The 26,719-nt window shown below is 41.6% G+C and overlaps 2 protein-coding genes across 2 annotated transcripts in view; both read left to right on the top strand.

The window, feature by feature from the left end:
• The first annotated feature begins 2,858 nt into the window (after positions 1 to 2,858).
• Positions 2,859 to 16,848, top strand: ari-2 (E3 ubiquitin-protein ligase ari-2). Its single transcript, XM_080271247.1, has 7 exons — positions 2,859 to 3,050; positions 3,486 to 3,789; positions 4,561 to 4,792; positions 4,997 to 5,114; positions 9,365 to 9,589; positions 10,141 to 10,353; positions 16,345 to 16,848. The coding sequence occupies exons 1-7, from the start codon at positions 2,859 to 2,861 to the stop codon at positions 16,498 to 16,500; spliced, it is 1,440 nt and encodes a 479-aa protein (XP_080127373.1). The 3' UTR covers positions 16,501 to 16,848.
• A 9,427-nt stretch (positions 16,849 to 26,275) lies between these two features.
• egg (SET domain bifurcated histone lysine methyltransferase eggless) overlaps positions 26,276 to 26,719 on the top strand; it is a 50,618-nt gene continuing 50,174 nt past the window's right edge. The window contains exon 1 of the mRNA XM_080271248.1: positions 26,276 to 26,318. Coding sequence (XP_080127374.1) covers positions 26,286 to 26,318 — 33 coding nt within the window. The 5' untranslated portion in view covers positions 26,276 to 26,285. The remainder of the gene's footprint in view (positions 26,319 to 26,719) is intronic.

A 26,719-nucleotide genomic window follows, 5' to 3' on the forward strand; every position in this document is an offset into this window, starting at 1 on the left:
TAAATACCGCTGTTAGGTAATAATTTTGGCATCCTAATCCACTTATACCAAATACCGTACAAACATGCCATATGAATGAAGGATGTGTTTAGATTACTACAAATTTTTCCATCACTTGGTAGCAATTGACCTACTGTGAAAAACAAAATTGGGCAACCACGCTTTATTTGAAGCAAAGAAGCACCGTACCAAATCAGTTCTTCTTCATTCTGATAGTCATTAATATTTTTAAGATTTTTTTTTCTGGAATGGTAAATAAACATTTCGTGCTAAATCTGTTTCCCCGTTGCCCTTAGCTGTGTTCTACTGACAACTCGTTTAATTCGTCAGTGTAGTGGTGGAAGGGACTGTTCCAACCTAAGTCTTTAATTAAACCTAACCTAACCCAGCTTAACTCTCTGTCCTAGCTTAACTCTCTGTCTATCTATCTATTGCCAGATCCCCCAATCCCGTAAGGGATGGCCACAAACAAATCGCCTCTCTTTCAAAGGACAGATACCAATGTGCAAGGGAACTCGACACAGCTGTACAAAAAGGCAATTCAGTAAGTCACAAACTGGACACATTTGCTCACAGAGTAATCAATCACTGGAACAGACTCCGAGAGAATGTAGTGGGTGCACCCTCAATAAATATTTTTAAGGAAAGGTGTGATAAATACATGGTACAGGTGGAAGTGGAGCCAGGCAATGGGATCTATATAGATCAATAGTGAACCCATGGATTTTATTGGTAAGTCTATGTTGCCCTGTCCAATGGCACTTCACTGCCTTGCACCCAGCTCACATCTCCCTCTCTCATATACCTCTCCACTCCATTGCCCAATCTCAGTCTCAGCCTCCCCCTCCACCCCTACCCCGCCTCACATACACACTCCTTGTTAGTCTCTCGCTCTCCATCCTCTCCATATGTTCAAACCACTTCAGTGTATTTCTGCTAACACTTTCTGTTATATCCACATCCACACCACAGCTCCCCTTCACTTACTCATTTGTCAATCTATCTCTCCATGTAACTCCACATGCTTGTCTCAGATAACTCATTTCCAGTGCTCTCGCTCTTGATTTGTGTCCTTCCAACAAGGTCCAAGCTTCACATCCATATGCTAGATCTGGTATCACAGTACTGTCATGCAGTGACTTTTTTTTTTTTTTTTTTCCATGCGCTAAAGGAACCAGCCACAGTTCTTCCCTGTTCTACCCTTGCAACCACTTCATCCTCTAAACTTCCATCCTTACCCATCACACTACCCAAGTACCTAAATGCACTCACATTTTCCATTCCTCCTCATCCAACTTCACTATACATTCAATGACTTCATTTCTCTCAAAGACCATAACTTTACTCTTCCCTACATTCACCTTTAGATTCCATGTCTTGCACACACTCCCAAGCTCATTCACCAAGCCTTGCAGTTCCCCTTTCGTCTTCACTTAACAGCACAGTATCATCTGCAAACAAAAGTATGGTACAGGGAGTTTCCAAACACTTCCTTCTACAGTAGGGTTGCTCCAACATCCACTGCCCTACCTTGTATCTCTTTTATGACCCCATCCATATACAGATTGAACAACCATGGGGACATGACACATCCCTGTTTCAGTTCAGCATGCAGATAGAAAAATTCACTCAGTTCATTATCCACATACACTGCAGCCTTAGCACCCTCATATATACTCTTCATGGCATTCAACAACTTCCCATTTATTCCATATATCCTTAATACTTTCCACATTCCATGTCTGTCTACCCTGTCATATGCTTTCTCCAAATCCAAGAAGCCTGGATACAACTTCTTTCCCTTCTCTAGAAACTTTTCCACTGAAGACCTAAGAAGACCTGGCTTACCTGTATATAGCTACGGTACCTTATAATTTAATGTAACCTAACCTAACCTGTAGTTAGGATATTGGGGAACAAAATCCACCTATGAGTACATTGAGTAAGATTCTTCCATTATTTACCTTGAATTTATCTTGATGCGCTTCTGCCTTAAAGTGGTGTTGATCCTGCATTGATTCTCAAGGCAAGGTCACGGCATCCTTGCCACCCTTCACTTTGTTGCTGGTACTTCAGCTGGGCCACAATGGAATTGGAAGTTGCTGGGCTTGATGAGGTGTATCTCGGAACTCCTGGTTGGTAGGGGATTGTAGCCAAAAACTAGTCTGGTTTCTTCTTGAATACCTCTGTTGTCACACCCATGATGTTTTGGATGTGTTTAAGAAGGCAATTAAAGAGTTTTGCCCCCATTTCTGATGTTACTGTACTGGGGAGTCTTGATTCTGGCAGGGCATACTGATGGAAGGTGAGTTTGGATACATTTTCTCCATGTTCTTGTCTCCTCTTGTGGTTCTGATGGTAGGATGAGCTCTGTCTTGGGTGGTGTTATTACATTTTCTAAACTTTCCCATTAGCCTGCACTGGAAACAAACAGTTGTAGTACGGTTTAAGGAATGTGATGATCATGGGGGAAATTTTTCAGCAGGAGGAGGTAATTTACCACCCTGAAAATATTCAGAAAAATACAGAAAACAAACTGGAAGAATATTAATTGAATTGTTAAGGTCTTTCTGCTGCTTCAGGTAAAACATGCATTTACCCAAAATTGGTTAGATGTAATGCAACTTCGTAAACTCAGTGTTTATGTGACCGAAGACAGTTTGACCCTGTGAAAAAATACAAGGTTTAGTTGTATTTTACAGGCTGCCTTGCCATCCATCTCATATACAGTTTTACCCAGTCCCTACATTCATTTGGTCTTACAAACAAATAAAGTTAATTTTTAAAAAAGCAGCTTAGAATGTGCTGAACACTTCCTCAGGTTTGTATTCAGTGTTATGATATTGTTGTCCCCACAGATGTCTGATGATGAGATGGAGTTCAGCGATGATGATTATGATGATTATTACGGCACTGAGTTTGATGGGGATGTTGACCACGTAGACCCACAGAAAAATGACCCAGAATACTTTGATGTGGCGTTTCTCACCGACACTGAGGTGGAACGACTCCTTAACGAGTCTGTTGAGCAGCTGTCCACAAGTATACAGGTAGTGTAATAATCTGTGAAATCAGGTATCTTAATCCCAGATGGAGGCGCCACAGACAGATTACTACCATGTCACCCCAACCTCCAACTCACATAACTGTCTCATTCATATACCCTTCCACTTCTTCTTCAGTATTCTCTCATACCCTTTTCTCTATCCTCCTCACTCACATACACTCTTGCCTTCCTAATAGCCACAGATATTTGATACTGTATTGTACATTCTCAGAAGGACTGATATGTTTGTACGTTCGTTGTATGTCTACCGTAGTTTTTCACAGATTGACTAATGTTGATAAGTTGAATATAAGTAGCAGGTTTCATTATATTATTATATATATATAGTTTTGTTTTTGATGGATTGATTACTTTTAATGAGTCGTGAGGTTGTACTATTAGAGCAGTGATTATGATGATCTATTGCCATCATGTCCAGGTGACGCCATCTTTAGCCAAGCTGCTGCTGCACATGTACAGCTGGAACCAAATGGAAGTTGTAGCAGGCTACCGACAGGACTGCCATCGCTTGCTGTCATCTGTGCACATCAAGCCTGCCAACCCGCCCACTCCTGGCCCTGCCAGAGAGCCCGGGGGAGACGGAGAAGCTGCCTCTACATGTCCTGTGTGTCTAGCCACCATGACTCCGGAGAATGCCAGTCACCTCACCTGTGGACACACATTCTGCAAGGAGTGCTGGAGCATGCATTTTGAGGTTCAGATCACCCAAGGCATATCTACAGGTCAGCACAGAGGCCTGTTTGCACACATGCGTGCATGATTACGGTATGTGTGTGTGTTGAGGTGCTAGCTATGTGTCTTGCTCTGTGCCATTAGACAATGCCAGTCACCTCACTTCTGGCTATTCACCCTGCAGCCAGTGCTGGAATGTGTGCTTCGATATTCATTTTGTGCAAGGCATCTGCATAAATTTGTAAGAGAGGTGTGTACAAGTGTAATTGGTGGTGATGGCAGAGTATATGCATCATGCTTGTGTTTCTGTACATGCATGCAAGATCTGATGTTCTATCTTATCAATCCATCTATCTATAGTCAGATGCCATAATCCCATAAGGGGAGGCCTTTTGACTTTGAGTTAGTTTTTTACAGGAAGGAGCACTAACCCTCTGCCAACCCACTTGTAGGGAACACATATGGTTGGTTATATGGTTACCACCTAGAGTTCCAAATGGTGTCCTGGCTTACAGGAAACCATTTGATTTGTCACTCAAAGTAATATCACCTGAAGAGGAAAGAAGAGTATTAAAAAGTAACAGAAAAAATGAAAGAAATAGGAAGAGATAATGGCAGACACAGAAAAAGAATGGTAAAGGTGAAGAAAGAAGTGGGCAGCACTACATTGAGTGGATGATGGTCGCCATCACCTACCACCTGACAGTCTAATTTTATTAAGAGCATCATTAAAAAAAAAAGAAAAAAGGCTTAAGTAATAACTGTTACATAAATGGTGAATGACTGTAATGTAGGTACGATACCCTAACTTGTATTCATAGGTATCGAGTGCATGGGCAATGGGTGTCAGGTGTTGGCCCCAGAGGACTTTGTGGTGCCGCTGCTTAAACGTCCACGCTTGAAGGAGAAGTACCAGCAATATGCCTTTGCCGACTACGTGCGCAGTCACCCACAACTGAGGTTCTGCCCAGGACCCAACTGCAACATTGTGGTGCAGGCCAAGGAGAGTCATGCCAAGAGGGTTAATTGTGCATCATGCAAGACACAGTTCTGGTGAGCAGACGGTTGATTCCTTTGTATACCAATATATTCCTTTTGATAGATTAGGTTTTACAGGCATCTGTACAGTTATAATATAAAAATCTCGGCACATTTATTAATGTGAGAACCGTGTTTATTCCCATGTCATTTGGTATTGGGAAATGAGGACAAGTACAATAATGATGATGTGTGCAGCCGATACTGTATGTGTTTCAGCTATAAGTGTGGAGGGAATTACCATGCACCAACAGACTGCGAGACAATCAAGCGTTGGCTCACCAAATGTGCTGACGACAGTGAGACTGCAAACTACATCAGTGCGCACACCAAAGATGTATGTTAATGTTGCTGTCTGTACCCTTATTGTACTTGTAGTTTTGGTGCTGAACAGGGATGCCTTTATGTGGTGGCACCAGTTCGCTTGTACTTTGGTGATTGTTGCTTGTAGAGCAGTCATAGATTGTTTTGATTGTGAAGTTGAATCTTAATTTGTTCATTGACTGTTGATTGAGACACTAATCAACTTCGTTTACCGCTGTTGTTTACTGTTGTAGCGGTTCAGGAGAGCCATATGATATGTATAAACTCATTAGGCAGGGTTTCATTGTAGTTTGGTTTATCACTGTCACCAATATCAATGAACATAGCTGAGGAGTTAGATTAGGTGGAGAGATTGTAGATGTATCGTAGATTAGGCTTCCCCTCTATCCCCAGTGGAGTGTAACATGGGCCGCTGCTTGTAAAATTGTGGGTTGTCAAGTGGAGTGAATAAGTTGGTCTCTTTCTTTCTCATCTTCCCCCTCTGTGCATTGTAAGCGAGGTGAGTTATAGAGCACTCTTGGGTTACCGAGTGTATTGTACAGAGTTATATTGAACTGTGAACGCATGCATGTATAGCCAGGTAGCAGAGCTGTACAGTTATACAAATGTCAGGCTGTAGTCCACCAGATTCATGTCCAGATGGGGATGGGACCACAGTAGGCAACGGCATCAATTCTTGTAGATTTATTGTCATCATCATCATCATCCAGGCCTCCTTTCCCACCCTAGGGCAAGGTAAGGAGTAGCAATGTCCAGACAGCCCAAGTTTGCCCAGTCCAATGAGCCACACTTCCATTCACTCAACATTCAAGCCTCCGGAATCATGGCTCTATCTGATATGCCAAAAAACTTTCACCACATTCTGTAGCTTCGCATAAACATATCCGATAGTCAGTTTGAATGCTGTCACGTTAAAAAGGGATGCCAAATCCCTGATCATGCACTTCTTCTCACAACATTCATCCAGCCTGCTCAATCTCTTGTCAGTCCCCTTGCCTCACCAATTCCATACCTTTCTTCCTTTCACACTTATCCACCATATCCCTCCACCTTCTTGGCGTACCTCGCCTCCTCCCTCCTTCAAATTCGCTCAGATATACCTTTTTCACTACGCTGTTGCTATCCATTCTCTCCACGCGACCATGCTATCTCAGTACACTCACTTCAATTCTGGTGTCCACAGACTTCCTTACTCCGCATTAAGGTTCATCAAACAAGACCCCGGGATCCCGGTGCTTCCTATGATACATTCCCGGGAAAGGTATAAATATTCCCGGGAATATCCCGATTCAAAGGAGATGATACATTTGTAATGCTCACATCCCAGGAATTTCCCGTGATGACTATAGTCGCAACGCACAACTCTTTGGTTGTCTATCATACTCTGGCAACCTGCCATTCAAAAGTGCGTCCGATTTCATATAATATTATGTGCGAATCATATTATTATGCACGAATATATTACGAATATTTTTTACACGAACATATTAAACACGAATCACATGCGTCTCATATTATACACAAAATCAGACGCACTTTTAAACGATTGGTTGCCGGGGCATGATAATAACAACCTTAGAGTCGCGCGCCATGACTATAGAATGTAACAGGATAATATGATTTTCCCGGGATCCTATCTCTCACTGGAAACTATTTGGGTCCTGTATATTATTATCAACATTCTGGAATACCGGACTATTTAGACATGGATTCTCATTCTTTCTCATCTCATTTATTTTAGCATAAAATAAAAATGCTGACGTAGTCACGATATGAAATCAGTAGTACACATATCAACGTTTTAATACATTGATATGCAGCCGTCCATTAATTTTCTAAAGACACATACCTAAAAGGTAGTAAAGTGGGGGGCTTACACTATAGCTAGACCTTCTAATTTACCAATATCAGTAGTTTGTGAACCACTGCTGTAAGTTTGTAGTGCAACAGGATTAATAACTATCTGTTGGCATATCTCAGCCACATACCTATATCTTCCATTATATGAAAGCACACACATTGCATTCAAGATATCAGAACCAAAATATTGTATGTGGTTACTTTTACTGCGGCACTTGACAACAATTACTCCTTTACACCCTACGTAAAACTGCTGTTAACATTATAGTCATGGGTTCAGATGCAGTCAATTATAGGTGCTAGTATATGTTACATTTGTTTGATGGACACATCTAAACAAAACAAATGTCAATGTATTGCTTTGTAAAATTCACATGTTTATGTCTGAGGAGCAGCCTGTGAGTGACGAATTGTAGTACCACCATGGTTTCGGGAGGATAAAGGGGAGGGGGGCAGAGACGGCGAAGCCACCAACAGCTACCCGGCAGTTCGCCTCACACAACCTGGTAGTGGTTAATATTTGGGTTTGTTACCCAATAATAAGAACTTATTTCACATTTGTCTAATTGTTTTAAGTAGTCCATTACTATTAAGATGTATTCTTGATCCCTGGACAGTTCCCAGTATGGTGGGAGATTCACACAATCCCGAAGTGTGAATGAGATATGTACTGAGACATCTCTGCGATCCTGGGATATTCATGTAATCCAGGGACATTTGGGCATCCTGGGAAATTCCCACAACCTCTAGCTTGCTTGCGCGTCACATCATTTGCACTGGGAATATTCCGAGACTAGTGCCATATGTCTCGGGAAAATAACGTGATCCCGGGATCTCATTTGATGAACCATACTCTGCATCTTTCACAAATCACATTATTTTGTATCCTGTCCACTCTCTGTACCCCACATACATTCCTCAGCAGTCCCATCTCCACTGCTCTCTCTCTTAACTTTTCAGTTTCATGCCACACCATAGTCTCCTTGTGTCACTCTACTTTCCACTTCTTTTGCACATTTTTCACTCTTTTCTGTCATTGTACCCATGTATTTGAACTCTTTCACCAATTCCAGTCTCTCACCATTCACTGCAACATTGCACTGGGAGTCACCTCTCTTGATTAGTATCATTTTACTCTTTTCTATGTTTACTCTTAAGGCATGATGCTCGAAGACATCAGCAAAACTCTGCACTTGTCTACCAAGTTCTTGTCTGGTATTTACAAGTAGCCCTGCATCATCAGCATACAACAAAATTGATATTTCATCCATCACCATTCATTACCAATGCCATCCCTCTCTCCCTTACTCGTGTTTTTACTTCTCTCATCACCTCATCCATATATATAATGAGCAACCATGGGGACATTACACAGCCTTGTCATGGACCCACAGTGATTGTGAACCATTCATTTAGATGCCCACTTACCACATGCTTCACTGTCATTTGTTATAAAATTGATAGTAAGATCAGTTGTATATTGAGAGGTGTGAGAAGGGTGACTGGCTAAGGAGGGTTGCAGATATGAATATGAGGTAGTAATGCATGGAGGTAGAATGAAGAATTTGTAGGGTGAGGTCCTGTGTGGAGACCTTGGGGCATGTGGAGTGTTTTTGGATCCCATTTCTCTCTTGATCAGATGGGAAAAATTGTGATGATAATGATGTTGATAACAAGGTATGTTTTTACTTTTATTTTACTAATAATGTATACAGTCACTACTCGTTTAACTTTGATTTGGTATACAGTAATTCCCTACAACGATAATAGAAAAGTTCCACCCCAAAATCTGATGTACGATAAATTTCCCACTATAACGATATTGCCGTCGGAATATTTCGTACAAAGCACCAGGCGCACTCAAGGTGACCGTTTCTTGTCTCAGGCAAGATGGTGGCCCCAGCGTGCAGAGCATTGTTTTGGTTCAGTTGTGGTCCTGTCACCCCTTCAAAGCCCTGTCTTTTTCCACTCGTTCACGTGTGCCATCCAGCTATCGTCACCTCTCAGCCAAGCATCATGCTACTATAGCCTATACATCATGTAGCACCAGGCCAGTGTTGCGCAAAGTGTGTTTGTTGTGTTGTTGCAATGATTTACTGTACTTGAGTAACGCTGCATGTATTGGTGTGATAATGTTTGTTTTGGTCTTGGAGAAAACTTGGACCGACACAGGAAGTGATTTAGGTGGGTTGTCATTTATGGTTCAGTCTTAGATAGGTGACTTTGGGAAGCTGAGTTGACGTAACCCCCCTTTTATAATGTGTTTCAATCTCCCGATTTACGATAAAATCGTTATACATTAAGGTATGACCTGACGTAACCCGATCGTAAAACGAGTAGTGACTGTACTGTACTTCATTTAGCAATAATTTAAGTTAATAGAATCCTTTTGTATGTATCCAGTGCCCCAAGTGCCACATCTGCATTGAGAAGAATGGGGGATGCAACCACATGCAATGCTACCACTGCAAGCACGACTTCTGCTGGATGTGCCTGGGATGCTGGAAGACACATGGCTCGGAGTACTACGAATGTTCACGCTACAAGGAGAACCCCAACATTGCCAACGAGTCTGCACACGCACAGGCTCGAGAAGCGCTTAAGAAGTACCTACACTACTATGAAAGGGTGAGTTGAAAACATATGTGTGCACAGTTAGACCCATAAGATAGAGACAGGATACAGGAGCTTGAATGGTAAGTGAATGAGTGTCTGAATCATATTGCAGAGAGTGGGATGGTTGTTGATAAGTTTCCATTTTTTATCATCATCATCGTGTAAGAAGGCATGGATGAGTGAAACTGTGCCAGTAGAGTGGAAGAAGGCAGTGATTGCACACCTGTACAAAAATAAAGGTGGGTGAAATGAGTACAAAAATTATTGTGACATAAGTCTATCGAGTGTTGTAGGGAAGGTATGTGGAAGAATTATTATAGAGAAAGTAAGAGAGATATCAGAAGTCCTAGTGAGTGACAAACAGTGTGGTTTAGGAGTGACAGAGGATGTGTGAATCAAGTATTTGCAGTAAGGCAGATGCTTTGTTAATACAGTACTTGTTTCTGGATCCTGCCTCACTTCCAAAGGGTCAGGATGATCATGAGAGAGAGAGAGAGAGATTAATAACAGCTGTACCTCATTAGCTATAACACAACAATCAAAATCTGTTTGTATCTTCATAGTGGGAGAACCACAGCAAATCTCTCAAGCTAGAAGAGGAGACTCTGGCAAAAATCCGTGAAAGAATCCAGAACAAGGTCATGGCAGGCACAGGGACATGGATTGACTGGCAGTACCTACTGGACGCAGCTGCCCTCCTTGCACGATGCCGCTACACCCTCCAGAACACATACCCCTTTGCTTACTACCTCGAATCGGGCCCAAGGAAAGATTTAGTAAGTTCTCAGTTATGTGTCCCTCTGTTTGTCCTTTTTTTTTCCTTAATAATTGGATTGAGCCTGGGCAGGTTTATATCCAAGGGGTGGTTGGGGTTTAGTGCTTATGTAGTACAGGGATGAGTGACCCCAGTCACTTTTATCTTAAATTTCAGGACCAACTTGCCTAGCCCTGGGCTCCTATGTTCCTCATGGGGCAACACTGGATTGGATGATGATGATGATGATGATTATACTAATTTCTTGCTTCCATACAACAGTCATTCATTAATGCATTCCCTTCCTTCCTTCCCTCCTTCCTTCCATCCATCTATCCCTCCCTTCCTTCCTTCCTTCCTTCCGTCCTTCCTTCCTTCCTTCCTTCCTTCCTTTCTTTCTTTCTTTCCTTTCCTTTTCTTTCCTTTCCTTTCTTCCTGTGGCTGGTACAGGGAGGTGATTGATTTCCAGTATGTCCTGGATGCAGCATCCTTGCACAGTGCTCCTGCATTCTCTGCAACCATTATCTCTTCAGATACTACCTTGAAATGAGCTGTAGGAAAGATTTTGTAAGGCGTGTAATAAGAGGTTAGTAAGGTGCGTAATAAGAGGTTAGAAGAATATCAGTCATCACCATCATCAAATTCATCATCATCTAATCCTGTGTTGCCCCAAGAGGACAGAAGTTCAGGGTCAGGAAAGTTGGTCCTGACATTTATGATGAGACTGACCAGCCTCACTCATCCCAGAGTGGCATTACATGAGCAATAAACCCCAACCATCTCTTGGATATAAACCTGCCCAGGCTCCATCTGATTGGAGTGCTTTAATTACCCACTAAACTGCCAGTCAGAGAAAGATCTGGAGGTTTGTCAGATCATATGATTGTAGTATGCAAGATCAAGCTTATAGGAGTCAGGTGGACCAAGAGAGAGAGAGGAGCTGGCAGGGAGAGAGACTGAAAGTTGAAAAGCTGAGGATCAAAGAAATGGCAGATCAGTACAGGGCCAAAGTAGGGAAGGAGTTAGAATCAGTGAATTGGAATGAAATGGATCTGGACAGCTTGTGGAATGTATATTGGGATTGCTTAGTTAAGAATGCTAAAGCGGTGTGTCTGGTGTGGCAAGCAGGGTTGGGTCCAAGTACAGCCTACAGTACTTAAGTCCAAGTACCTGGAAATTTTTCAAGTACAAGTACAAGTACAGCCTTTTTCCAATTTACTTAAGTCCAAGTACATGTCATTGTACTTAACCCCTTAACCACGTGGATGTTGGGAGTGTGCCATGCGCGTCCCGCGGGGATAATCGCGCTCCAACTGACTTTTTAAAAATATTTTGCCAAAAATCAGTTATTAGTCCTAGAATATTATAATTATATAAGCATATGGCACATACCTTCAGCTTTCTCCTGGGATGTTTGTTGAGCCTTCGTCGACTACCATAGAACTTGTGGAGACTTCTGAAGTTGGGTAACGAAGTCTCCACTTTACACTTCCCGATACCCCGTAATATGGTTACCACTGTCTGATATTATAATTAGAAACACTATTCTATGAATTTCAAGTAGTTTGGAATTCATATCCCCCCCCCCCCCCCCAAAAAAAAAACAAAAAAAAAAACACTGTGAAAGCAATGTAAATTACGAGTGCATACGAGCTTTCCACCCATGCTCGTTCCCTGATGGTATTCTGAGGCGGAGCTGTTATTTATTATTTATAAGCATACTCACACTTTATATTCCTAGTACTTTATTACACTTATTTATATATACAATATTTATCCATAAGTTTCTTTCAGTACTAGTAGTTTATTTTCACTTTCTCGTTCAGTAAACTAACGTAGAGAGCGAAGCTTTCACTTTCACTTTCATTACTCCAAGTATTTTTAGTCGTATTCTTATACAGTAATCCCTCTACTATCCAACGTAATAGAGCCAAAGACATGTCCGGAAAGTAAGCCCCAGCCTCCTGGGCTTGTACTTTGGACCCTAACCTACCCTGACCCAGAAAAACACCTATACAACTCCCTACTGAACATGCATAGCGCCTAAGACCCAATTCACACCAATAAGGGACATAAAAGACTGAAATAAATGCAAAAGAACCAGAGAATGAGGTTGTAGAGGTGAGTATATACAATATTAAACATTCTGGGTACTTACAACAAGTCCCTGGCTCCTGAACTGGTACTTATGGACCCTAATGCAGAAGAACCAGAGAATGAGGTTTTAGAGGTGAGCATATACAATATTAAACATTCTGGGTACTTACAACAAGTTCCTGGCTCCTGGACTGGTACTTACGGACTCTAACCTAGCCAAACTCAGAAAAACACCTCCCTACTGCACATGCATAACACCTAAGACCCTATTCACTCCTATAAGGGACATAAAAGAGTGAAATGAGGTTTTAGAGGTAAGTATGGAAAATACAGTACAATATGAAACATTCTACTTTAGGTACATACAACAAGTCCCTGGCCATCTCAGTGAATAACCTGCCTCCTCTCAGACTCTGACAGTAAAAAGGAGTACCTGAAGCACCTGCAGTACACTGTACATGAAGTCTTGCACTGAACTTAGTCATTTGCACTCAGAATTCCATTCTCTTAACACTGCGCACTCTGGTCTTGCTTGCTTTCCATTGTACCTTAATGAAACAAGTGTACTCTGCATTTAAGTCTTTTCACTCATAAATCCATTTTCTTAACACTACACACACTAGTCTAATTTGCGCTCCATTGAACGTCAATAAAATCAGTGTTGCACTCTGCACTTAAGTCTTTGCGCTCAGAATCCTTATTTCTTAACACTACGCACTGTTTTTTTCACTGCACAACAATAAATTCCCGTGTGGTCTAGTGGCGAGTTCATGATGTTTATTCATTGTCAGAGTCTGAGAGTAGCTGATGCAGGTGGCCTAGGGGTGCGTCACTGGGAAGTGGTGATGGACTACCCACTGCAGATGACTCAAAAGAGAGGCGCAAACTCACGTCCAGTGGCAACTCCACTGTGCCTGATGTGCTGGGCTGTGGCTAGAAGGATGAGGGCCTGTCTTAGGGAGGCAGTGGTGTGGAGCCAGGGCTGGGCACAGCGGGGGTCACATGTCTGAAAAGCTGTCAATGGTTGATTGACGCTAGGAACGACGATTTTGGCTATTAATGATGTGCTGCCTGAAAGCGTGCACTTCCACCACAAGTCCCAAGGGTCCCATCTCCCTGTCGCAGTCCGGGTGTTCCAGGTTGTCGAGAATGAACTCTACGTGTTCCCGGAGTGTGCTTAGCTTGGGGATGGCTGGAGTAGTGTCAGGCTGAGAGGAGTCCGCATCATCGTCGCCGTCCTTGTCGGAATCTTCAAGCTGGGTATTGACACCCGCAACTGAAGATGCAACCTAGATATCAGACATGCTCTGATACCCAGGATCGCCCTCGTCGTCATCCAACCATTTCTGCACTTTGTCCACATCAACATCATCACCATGCACACGAAGACATGCATGGAAGTCATCCACGTCAAAACCTACAATTCGTGCTCCACATCTGTTCCAAGAAGCAGACAAGACCAACCATTTTCTAGAGTCTTGACAAGGATTTCCTTCCATGCACTGGTCCAGTTGTAGATTGCAGACAATGTCGTAGCGGCAAAGGTTTTCCAAAGTCCGCTGGCCTCACGTGTCCCGTCCCTCCCTGCGCTTGTCCCCGTCCTCGAGAACAACCATCACCTCGTCCAGGAACTTCCTTCAGTACAGCCTCTTCGTTGCCATGATCACTCCTTGGTCCATTGGTTGGATGATAGCAGTCGTATTAGGTGGCATAAACATGCACCTAATGCGGCCATTCTCAGCCACCAAGTCCTTGTCGCAGGGGTGGGCAGGTTCTTTATCGAGGAGAAGGAGGGCCTTTACCTGGTTGCGTGGGATTCCCAGTTTCTGCGTCTGGTAATGGATGACCTCCTTGATGATATGGCGGTGGAACCAGTCTTTGAAGATCTGGGCAGTGAACCATGCCTTCAAAGAATGGTACCAAACGAGAGGAAGGACATCCATCACCCCATGAAGACATCAAGGCTGCTTTGCACGGCGAACAATAACGAGCTTAAGCCAGTGCATGCCATTAGCATTGGGACAACACAAAGCAGATATCCATTGCATGGAGAGCTTGCGGCCAGGTACACGCTTCTCCGTCTCCTCGGCTAGAGTGTTCACTGGCAATGAGCGATAGAAAAAACTAGTTTCATCAGCGTTGTAGACTTGACCGCGAGTGAGGCCCTCCCTGTCAATCAAGCCCTTCACCTTGTGCTGAAACTCCTCTACTCCGTCCTCGTTGGCGTCCAAAGCTTCGCCATGAGACTTACGGTTGGTAAGGCCATGTCGTAACAAATTGGTGAGAGTTCAAATACCTGGGTACAGTGATTGAGAAGAGAGGACAATGTAGCTACAAAAGAAGTGGAAAGTAGAGTGACACAGGGAAGGAAAGTAGCTGTTGTTATGAAGGCCTTGATAAAAAACAGAGGCTTGAGTGTTGCAACTGAGCGAGGCTTACATGAAATGCCAGTTTTTACATACAGATGTGAGACTATGGTGTGGCATGAAAATGAGAAGTTAAGAGTAAGAGCACTGCAGGTGGAATTGCTGAGGAATGTATATGGAGTACAGAGAGTGCATGAAAGTTGCAGGGTGAGGAAGTATATGGGCATCAGAATTAAAGAGAGTGTACTGAGATGGTTTTGTCATTTGGAGAGAATGGATGACAACAGAATGGTGAAAAAGGTATATCTGAGCGAATTTGAAGGAGGGAGGAGGCTAAGTAGGCAGGTGGAGGGATATTGTGGATGAATGTGTGAGGAAGAGAGGTATGGAAGTTGGTGAGGCTAAGGGGCTGACAAGAGACCAAGCTGGCTGGATGAATATTATGTGGAGAAGTGCATAACCAGGGATTTGGCACCCCATTTTAACATGACAGTGTTTGGATTGACTCTTACCAGATGGGTATATGTGAAGCTACAGAACATGGTGAAATTTTTTTTGGCTTATCTGATGGAGTCAGGATTCCATGGGCTTGAATGATGAGTGAATAGAAGCATGGCCCTTTGATTTTGGCAAACTTGGGCTGTCTGGATGTTGTAGCTTCTCACCCTGTCCTAGGGTGGGAAAGGAGGTCCGGATGATGATCATGACCACCAGGTGCCATAATTTGGTCATATGGTTACCACCCAGCATAGTAAATGGTTTCCCAGTGTACAAGAAACCATTTGAAAGGTCACGCAGTGTAGAGTCACCCACAGGGAGAAGGAAGGGGAAAGAATGAAGATAAATACAGAACAGGAAGGATGGAAGGAATGAGGTACAGAATAGGAAGGAAAGTAGGAAGGAAGATTTAATACCAGAGCTAGGCAGCTATGGCCATATAGCCCCGCTAGGTTACAGGAGCGCGCTACCACTCCTGGCAACGGTGGCCTGTGAGAGGCTCGAACTCGCAACCTCACGATTACGAGTCGGGCGCTCTACCTCTGAGCCACCGCGCCCCCAAAATAAGGAAGAGAGCAAAGGGCAGACACCCGAGAGCAGCACTACATCAAGTGAATGGGTGGTGAGTGCCCCGACCTATCAATGGGTATACGCATCATGGGAACTGGCCTTTGCATGGCATTTCGTACAACATGATTTATTTGACTGAAAATGCATCCAGTGAGTGGATGATGAATGCCCTCACCTATAAGTGGGTATACACATAATGGGAACCAGCCTTTGCACAACATTTCGTACAACATGATTTATCTGACTGTTTTCAGTTGTTCAGCTAGTATTGTAACAACTTTATTTAGGATAGTCCTGTATTGGTCCTTAAGATATGCTGGTTCATATTTCAGTAGTTTATAGATGTGCTATATTGATGTAAAGAGACATGAGGATTATTTTTTTTTACTAATTAGTTAATTATCTTTTTTGTCATCTGTGCTCAGAATTTACTGGTGTGCCTATCTGTATTAACAAGTTGTGCTATCTCCTTCCCTTATCAGTTTGAGTACCAGCAGGCCCAGCTGGAGGCAGAAATAGAAAACCTGTCCTGGAAAATTGAGAGAGCGGAGATGACGGACCGGGGTGATCTTGAAAACCAGATGGACATAGTAGAGAAGCGAAGAACCACCTTACTGACTGACTTCCTGCAAGTATGATTAGGGTGGAGGCGCTAGTGTGATCTGGGTGGAGGCGACACACCCACTTTTGCTGGCACTCTGAGCCTTGGGTGTTGTATGCTTCTAGGCACATTATGGAAGCCAAATGGTGTATATGTGTGTGTGTATGTGTGTGTGTGTGTGTGTTTTCCTCATCTTTTCCAGTCTCCTTTTATTATTTGCTCTGTTGTGTTTTGCTCTACTTTTCCCTTCTGGTCTCTTTCCTTTCCTTTCCCTCATTTATTTTGTAATCTCCTCCCATCTCTTGCCTTCCCTTCCTCTCCTCGCCTCTCCTTTCATGTGCTTTGTACAGTACAGTAGTTTGCTAGATGATCGTTTTCGTTTAATCTGCCCCCCTCCCCTTTTTTTTAGGTCATATGAACCATTTTGTGAAGTACAGTACAGACAAGTGTTTTTTACTTGCCCTCTGGAATTTAAAAAAAAAAAAAAAATACAGTATTGGTATGTCAGTTTTCCTTTTTTTTTTTTTTTTTTTTTTTTTTTTTTTTTTACAAATAAAATACTGGTATCTATGTCACTTGCCATACTGTTTTTCATGTTGCTGTTTAAGAAATATTGTTTTGTTTTAAGAAATTGCTTCAAATTCAGTGCCAGTGTTTGTTATAATTGACTTTTTTATTACTAAGAAAAAGTTATTCTTGATTTTATTTGTTTGTTTGTTTATTGTAATGTGGTACTTTTTTATTCAACTACAAGCAGGTATTGTTGGTTATGTTAGTTTTGCAAATCCTGTTTCTTTACTTGTGAGTCTGGTATTGTAGAAGTTTGAAGGCATAGGTTAGTTCTTTCATTTTACTGATAGCAACACATTTTTTTATCATTGTTATCAGTAATTTAGTGTATGTCTGTTTTATACATGCAGGTTGTGGATATATATGCAACTGTACTTGGTTCAGTGTATGTATTTATGTAAATATACTGTACACATAATGTATATGTATAATATAAATGAGGTTATTGGTGATTCTTAATATCACCCTCAGCTGAGTAGATTAAGGTTAACCATGTTTGTTAGTCCTTTCAGCATGATGACATTTTTCTATTTTGTTCCTGCTGCCTCCAGACAAAATTCTTCACCTTGAGAAAGATCCAGAGTAGTGAAGGAGTTAATGAAGGCTATATCATAACCCCTCCTGTTCAGAAATTGTATCCTGAGGTGAAAAAAATCATCCCATATTTGCAAGAATGAAATATAAAGTACTTCACTAGATGGAAGGCACTAACTTCTTCATTGTGATGATAGCTTTTCGTGGTTTGTAGCTCTTGCCCCCACATGGTTTTATTCTGCTTATGAGAGACTCTGGAACTGGAGGAGTTGTACTTAGCCTTCATTAAAGCATCACCTTTCTCTGCTACAGTACCAGTGTAAAAACCAGAGAGCATGTGGTTAAGTGGCTAATTTTCTTCAGTCTACTAGGTTTTCAGATGAGCCTTGGGCCACAACAGCAGCAGCAACATTAGCCCTTCCAGTTCACGTGTGCTATCCCAGCCTGAATGCATTTTGTGTGGTGGCAGTGTGAATAGAATACAAATGGTGTTGTTGGGCTGAAGGAGTTGGGGCAGCAGTCATCTTTTATGCAACTCCCGTGGCAGGATGACATTGCTCTTAACACAGTATGTCCTCACTATAAGTCAGTTTTTTTAAGTCTTGGTAATTATGGGGACAGACACCTTGAGGCATGTAGCTATGGTGCTCATCATTATAACAGCCCTGTGAACCTGTGCTAGGTTATTCAGGCACTGTCTAGGAATACAAGACCAGTGCATCATCCAAGTTACCACAGTTACCTCCCATAGGCATACTCATTTTACCTACCAGCCCACAGAGGTTGGATGGACACCTGGGTTGAGTGGTACTAGCTGCCTGCACCAGGAGTCCAACCCTGGTGCCGTCAGGCTCGTTCCTTCATACCAACAATACTAGCTACTCGGCCAATGCAGCCGCTGCATATTAGGGGAAGCTTTCCTGTTGAAGTTCCATTTATACTTATAAAACTCATTTACCCATTCCCCTTGCTTACATTACCAGTTGTATGGAAAAAGTTTTGATATTATGGAGCATTGTTGTAACAACATACAGTATATAACACAAAAATTACACCATGCTTCGTGTTTGGGAATCCCCATATTGGGGTTGGCCATGGTACAGCTGATGTTTTCTGTGGACTGGAAGCTTAACTAAGTACCAAAACCAGCTGATTACCTTCCACAGTTGGTGGATGCAATTGGGAAAAAGAGAAGTTTGAGACGTACAATAAGATATGTAACAATGTGAGAGTCTCAGCATAGATTGCTGTATGTACAGATGCACAGAAGGAAGATTACCAAGTGATTGTAATTATGGTTGAATGTGAATGCTGCTGCTGAGCTGTTGGTGAAGCAAGAGGCTGCCTGTTTGATCAACATTAGTGCTGTCTTGCTGAGGGTATTGGCCACATCACTGTGGGACTCCATCTTGCCATCTAACACATATGCTGCTTGGTCTTGGTTTTATAGTTACAATGCCACTCAAAATATGGTTTGCCAGTTTCCTCAAAACTTACAGTACATCGCCAGCAGTGCAGAAAAATTGATAATATACCATACTTTGGAACACATAGCCAACTTGTAGTGAGGACTTTACTGCAATTCACCCCTAGACCACCGACCTTACTGCGTGGTAATATTGTACTGCTCTTTTATGGCAGATAAATATAACAAAGATGTTTTATTTTTAAACAAATCCCCTACTGTATTTATCAACCCTTGCGCCAGAGTGTGAGGTTTGTATTCCAGGTGGCTTTGGGGCTTTCCTAACACCTCTTCCTTAGTTATTTGTTCTGCATATTAGACTTCATTATCCTCGTACGTGTTGCAAAGTACTGTCTGTTTGTATTAAATAAATGAATAATGTGCAAGAGAATGTTAAGGTATTAGTATGCATGACTTAGCACAGGGTGTCTTGGGGAAATGTATGAGTAACATCTGCTTATTCATAGGCTAGTACAGGTATACCTCGATATATGATACCCTTAGATGCAATACCCCGGCTTAGCAAGCCAAACCCCGATTTTACCGATTTTGATGATATTTTAGACTTAAATTTTGTGTTTAGGTTATTTATAAACTGTTTTTAGACTTAAATTAATGTGTTTTTGTCATAGGTGGGGTGAACATAGCCATTTTTTAGTACACTAAGTGATTTTTTCCAGACATACTTGACAATCCTCAGATTTTATTTTCAGGTTTAGGTGAGTTATAAACTGCTTTTAGACTTAGTTTAGCTTGTTTTATTGCTATTTGGGGGTTTAAGTTAGCTAGAAACTTGTTTTTGGACTCATTTGGGTGGGTTTAGGACTTGGTTGGAGGGGAAACCCAAGGCTCGGAATCGCATCCCCGTACTTTACGTTAAATCTGCCCCAAGATACAAAACCCCACCTAACAATGGGTTTTTACTTAACCAGTTGCATCATTAAACTGGGTTATATCTGCAATGAGTTTTTTAAAAAATCTGTGTCAACTATCAAAACTTTTTACCCATTAGGTCATTAGTAATTGTAGCTCCAAAGTGGCTGAGTTGGCCCAATGACACACGCATACACACACACACACACACACACACACACACACACACACACACACACACACACACACACACACACACACACACACACACACAAATTAGCCCTAGAATATCCTCCTTAAGTTTCTCACACACAGCTCAGGACACCCTGTACATCGCTAAGGAGGAAGTGCTCTGAAACCTCGTATACCACCTGGAATTAAACCATTAGTGTGAGGAGGAGGAGAAGGATGTTGTTTTTTATCTGAACCATCTACCGGGAGGTGCGTGCTTCTTTGGGACATCCCGCGCTGTCCCTTCTGTGTGGTGACGTTTTTATTTTTATTTCTGCAGCTTTTGGATGCATTCATTCCACTTAAGAGAGACTTTTTGAACTAGAGGAGTTTGATATGGCTTTCTTTCTCCCATCGTCATTTTTTTGTTTTTTTTCTTCCCCATCTGTTTTTGTTTTCTGTCTGTCATTTTTTTTTCTCTCTCTCACTTCTCTCTCCCATTGTCTCTTTGTTTTCTCTTCTTCCATCTCTCTCCCATGATCTCTTTGTTCTCTCTCCTTCCTTCTTTTTATTCATCTCAGGAGAGACTTTTCAAAATGGAGTGGTAAGGTATTGCCTTCCTTAGCTCATTTATTAACTTTACTCAGCTTTAACTTTTTGAACTGAAAGACAAACTGTAATCTTCTCTCTCTCTATTCTAATCTCAATTTTTTCCCCATTCTGTTCTCTTCTTTTCTCGTACCAAGCATGAGAGAGGTGTTTTGATCAGCAGAAATTAGATACAGCCTTCATTAATCCTCTCAGTAGAAAAGGGCTTTCCCAAGTAAAATAAATTCTTCTGGAAGTAGCAAGAACAAACTTTAAACAACTTCACCACCATCAAAGTTTTATCTTCTCCTGGTGGATGGATGTGCATGTGCAATGACTGTAAGCCGTTTTTAGCTTCTGTTCCCCCCCCTTCCCTCATACTAGATGTATGAAATATTGTTTTCATACTTTTACATTTTTTTTGGATATAGGTTTAACAGTTTGTAAGATCATATGCTCAATCCAGAAATTGTGATGTGGAATGCAAGCTCACTGATTTTGATCAGTTCTGAAGCACATGATGAAAATGGAATGCATTTTGCCCTTCTGTTTCATTGCTTACTGCACCCTGTAATATGGGAAGCAGGCACAGCATAACCAGGTGTTCTGTAAATTCAGTAAAGTTCAAAATTATGTCACCTCTATGTTTAGGAATCCCCATTTTGAAGTTGGCCCTGTTACAGCCGATGTATTCTGTGCACTGGAAGCTAAACCATGTGTGAGACCTGGCTAATTACTGTACTTGCCAACAAATACTGAGCACTGATAAGAAAAACAAATCTTACACATTTAATAAGCTTTTTAACTGTGAGATTGTCAGCTTGGATTTGGCTCTGACTACCCAAGGCTAAGTTTCCTGCATGAGAGTGATGATTGTGCGGCTGGTTAGTAAGCTTGTTGCCACACTTCATTCTCATGGTAATACCTCCTAGGGTGAATAGATAACAGTCAAATAATTGGGCTTGTTTTCCACTATGCAGTTTGAGGATGAAGTGTATTCATCTTCATCTTGTTGGAATATATTTGCGCCTTATCCATCAATAGTCACAAAGTGTACCTAATGTGATAGGCAGATGTTCAGACCTCTGTATTTTAGGTCACTGGGTCATATGCTTAAAACTTAAATTGTCAAGGGGAAGGCAGCCCCAAATTTTGTTTGAAGCACATGGCAGAGCAAATCTGCAGTGTTGGCTGGTCCACTGAGCAGTAAAATTAGTCTTTACTGACTCATATTAAAGCATTGACACCATCTCATCTCTGTTTTTAATAACATGGCTGAGATTTATTTACTTCAGCGTGTCTCCATAGTATGATAATGTAAGCAAATAGTCTTTTTTTATTTTTTATTTATTTATTTTTTTTTTATACTGTACAGTGCCCCCTTCATTAAGGAAGTAAAACTAATTCAGTATGTGTGACAGTTGTGACTTTGTGTGGAGTAGTTCAAGGATTAAGTTTATGTCTGCCACGTGCTTCAGAGTTATTGTCAGATCATAAGGGGTTCACCTTTGTCTTCACAAATTAAATTTTAGTCATAGGACTAACTGTTCCTGCTTTGTGTGTGTGTCTTTATTATTTACTGGGTGAATGGGGGGTGGGGGTGTTCACAGCTTGTGGGCATTTGGCTCTGTGCAGTCGGAGACTCTGTACAGACAGCCCTCGTTATAAATTGCCTTTTTCTTTGAACACTCACTTATGCCTGGTGGCATAGTATTTAGAATGTTCCAGTTGGATTAACAGCCCTTCATAGATGCAGTCCCCAAGAGGTGACTGGAGGTTTTTCAGTCATGTAATGCTACTGGGGGAAGTAGGCTGGTCATCTTCTCATAAATGCACCAAACTACTGTAGTCAAGCCTCAGGCCCCAACACATTGAAGGGGGTTCTACTTATTTTTGCAGTTAACTTCATAAAGTTCATAATACATTACAGAAAAGTTGCCTATTAAAGTTACTTTGCCACTCATAAAGCAGGTCTGCCAGTTTGCCAAATACAGTACTAGCTGCATGGAGAAAATTTTGGGTACTGTATTTTCAAACATCCCTGACTTATAACGAGGCCTGTCTGTACACTTGGAAGCAGTAATCAATATTCTCCCAGCAGACAAAGCCAGGGCAAGTGAACTGCCCATTCACTCAGAAGGAAAAATGGTAAATGCCAGAAGAGGGTGCAAGTGAGAGTGGGTTCACAGTGAGATGATAGGCAGGAGAGCAAAAGGTACAAGTACTGTACTGTAATCTAGTACACATCACTCGCCAATGGCTTTGTTCACTGGGGAGGGTTACCAATTGCCGATTTTGTTTGTACAGCCCAGTAATTTGTTCAGTGATCTGCTTAGAGATTACAATTAGGAATGTGTGGATTTTTACCAGATTGAATGGGAAGTCCTCAGTGTACATGCAGCAATCTTTGACAGTTGAACTTAAATTTGGTGTTCTTTTTAAGGATAATCAGATGCTACTGGATATACTGTATTGAACCTTTGAGTATGCAGTACTGTATGTCCATAGGAGTGTATTCTTGTGGGGTTTGGAGGTTTTGTAGCACTTTTTCCTTAATCCCTTTGTTCGTATGATGTATTTTTCATTTTATTCTTGTTACCCTCACATTATTATGATGATGATGATGATGATTATTATTATTATTGTTGTTATTATTATTATTATTTTTCCATTTTCATATTTTTTTTTTTTTTTGGGGGGGGAGACACGTTTAAAAAATGCGATAGGTTACATATGACCTTCATTAATCTTACGTGAGATCATTGTCAGGGTGAATACAAGTGTCTGGAAGTAGAAAGAATAAACCTGAAAAAGGCATAATTGTACTGAAAGGGTTAATGGTTTATTTTGCATACTAGACTGTTATCCTTTTGTATATTGAAAGGGTTAGTGGTCTGTTTTGCATACCAGACTGTTATCTTCTTGCATGTTGTCTCATTATCAAGATACAGTAAGTGTCATGAATAACATGAAAGGCAGCATATGCTAAAATAAGTTGGTAAGGAAGAGGTGCTGACAAACCTCCTGTACCCATTATATCTGGGTGATGTCTCTTAAGCTTATTCTTGTCTTTACCAGATTATTTTATTCAGCTTAAGGAAAAGCCTGTCGTATTGAAAGGATTTATTAGGGTTGTGTCTAACCCCTAATTTCAAGATGTCTGTTATAAGCTAAATAGAATAATCAGGAAATGGCAAGAATATAAGTGACAAGGACACCCCAGGCTCAGAGGGTTAACTGAAGAGAATACATCTCCATCATAAGTCAGCCTGTATTGTAATGTTATTGTACTTGAACTCGGATGCTTCTGTAGAATTTGAACCACCTCGGCTGCATCCAGTAACTGCTGATGGTGACAACATATGTTCTTTCCAGTGTCTATGGCAGGGCATTTCATTTTATACCACCATTGTGATAATAAAAATGAATAATTTCCACTGCCATTAATTCCTCCTTCTATCCACTGTGTAAGTGTAGAAATGAAGCTATCTGTCTATCTATTGCCAGACGCCATAATCCCGTAAGGGTTGGCCATTTGACTCTTGAGTTATTTGTTTTACAAGGAGGGGCACTATATAACCCTCCACCAACCCACTTGTTGACACGTAGGGAGCACGTATGGTTTGGTTATGTGGTTACCACCCAGCGTTGTAAATGGTTTCTTGGCTTAGAGGAAACCATTTGGCTTGTCACTCGATGTAAAGCCACCTGAAATGGAAATAAAAGCAATAAGAAGTGACAGGGAAGATGGGAGAAATAGGAAGAGAGGAGGGCCGGCACAGAAAAAGAATGATAAAGGCTAAGGAAGAAGTAGGCAGCACTACATAAAGTGAGTGGATGATGGTCGCCACCACCTATCTATCTATCTATTGCCAGACACCATAATCCCGTAACGGGTGGCCATTTGACACTGAGTTAGTTGTTTTACAGGTAGGGGCACCAACCCTCCATCAACCCACTTGTTGACACGTAGGGAGCAATTTTATATAATTTCCAGTTTCATTGCTCAAACTCTGCCTGCAACTTGGATACAAGTGAAATTTTCATCCATCTCCTTGTAAATTATGACTGCCAGTCCAATATTATCCTCCTTGAGGTGTAGGGACCCAAGGCTAGGTTACTGTAATCAGTACATTTAAGGGTAGATGACCACCCTATTGTTAGCATTACATGGCTGATAACTTCCAACCACTTTGGGAGGATTCAGTGTGTGCATTATCACACCATAACTTCAACTGGACTACTCTAATCGTTAGATTAACCACCTAAATATGATTCATAAAGGGGGATGGGGAGACGAAGGATAAGGTAGAGGGGTGCAGTGGAGAGGTATATGAAGTGTGTTGTGAGAGGAAGGGCGGCCTTTTTGCTCACAACTGGGTTTTAGGCAATTTGTTCTTGGCCTCCGGCATGAAAGCGTTGGTTTAAAGTAATGCTTTAAAATAATGCACTGAAGACAACGGAAAGTTATAGAAGCCCCAAACAAGTATTTACTGTATTCCATAATGGATATCACAAGCCATAAAGAGTGGTTGAAAAGTACACCCGCCGAGGCGTCCTGAGACTCCTCACGCAAAATTGCCAAGTTAGCTTTTTGCTAGATCCAAAGGGTTTCTATTTGGCGGAATTTGATGTCCAGTGACAATAACTTTGATAGTATTCTAGATATACAGCAAAGTTTTACGATTTTCCAGAAAATTTTAAATATTTGTGATCAAATTCTAAACATTTTTACAGCTTTACCCATAGCCGAAGGCGGGAACGCCTTGAAGCAACTGATCACTCACCCTAGGTGTCTGGACCGTAGCCCCAGATCCTTATGAGGCAAAAATGGATTGGTTTATCAATAGAATAAAGCTGTCCCGACGGTGAGAGAATTAAGCGATTCTTAAGAAGTTTAGCGGTATTTGGTAAGTGGCAACGCTGTCATGTTGTTTTGATGTAGTGTGGTGGTGTGGGGGCTCCTTTAAATTCAGTGAATGTCGCTGCTCCTCTAGGCAAAGTATATTTCTCTTCATCATTGTATAGAACGAGCACAAAATTATCCACAGTACGTGAGGAGTGACAGAAATGCAAGGAAAAAACAGGTTTCTAATAAATGCAATTGACTTAAGGAGCTTGCTATCGGCTTCCTGATGAGTTGTGTGCAAAACCATGCATAAATACAAAGAAGTGTGTGATAAAATAATAAGAATAAAGTCTGGGAATTACAATCATGACTCAGGCCTATAAAATGCAGTTAGGTAGGAACAACGCTGGCACTGGACTGCAGGAGAAGGGCAGGTTCAGCAGGCTGTCTACCAGGGTTACTTCCACATGAAGTTTGGCTAGGTAGTGGAGAGGATTGAGAATGGAGAATGACTAGAAGAGTGTGAATGAGGTAGAGAGGGAGACAGGAAATGAGTTGGAGTGGAGAGGTAGGCTATATGAGAGAAGGGAGTGTGAGTTGAAGGGAGGGCAGTCAAATGGCAAAGGACAGGGTGATGTGGAGGCATTTTGTCTCAGCCCATACTTCACAGAATTAATGTGTCTGGCAATGCATGGAGATAGATAGATAGGTAGATGAATGTGAGGCCATATTAACAACATCAAGTTTCCTTTTATTTTCAGGTGGGTTTACCATGGCTGAAGTAATAGACATCTCCGATGATGATGTGAGTACATGAGCCCTATATACATGAGTTTGAAATTTGGTGAATATTTAGCAGAAGCCACAAGTGAAATTCAAGTATTTTATATTTGAAGTGGTAGCATACCAAAGTGTTTTCTGTTTATATCTCACCACATGTTCACACTTTTCTTCAATGACACCTATGGTCCGTCTATTTTATGAAGAGCGTTTGGGCGTTGTCCCTCTTGGGGAGTCCCTTTCCCACAGTGTTGCCATACTTTGTACTGGGCAGCTTAATTGGACTAGAGACAAGGCGTAAATGACAGCTCTCTCTCTCTCTCTCTCTGCATATAGAAATTCCTTTTTTTGTAGATTTCTATAATAAGTCTATACAGTTTGTTGAATTATGAAAATTTGAGGAAAAGCCTCCTGACTGTCTCTTTC

Source organism: Coenobita brevimanus, chromosome 45 (assembly GCF_032717465.1).
Source record: "Coenobita brevimanus isolate Jiangsu-jjx chromosome 45, ASM3271746v2, whole genome shotgun sequence".
Lineage (NCBI taxonomy): Eukaryota > Metazoa > Arthropoda > Malacostraca > Decapoda > Coenobitidae > Coenobita > Coenobita brevimanus.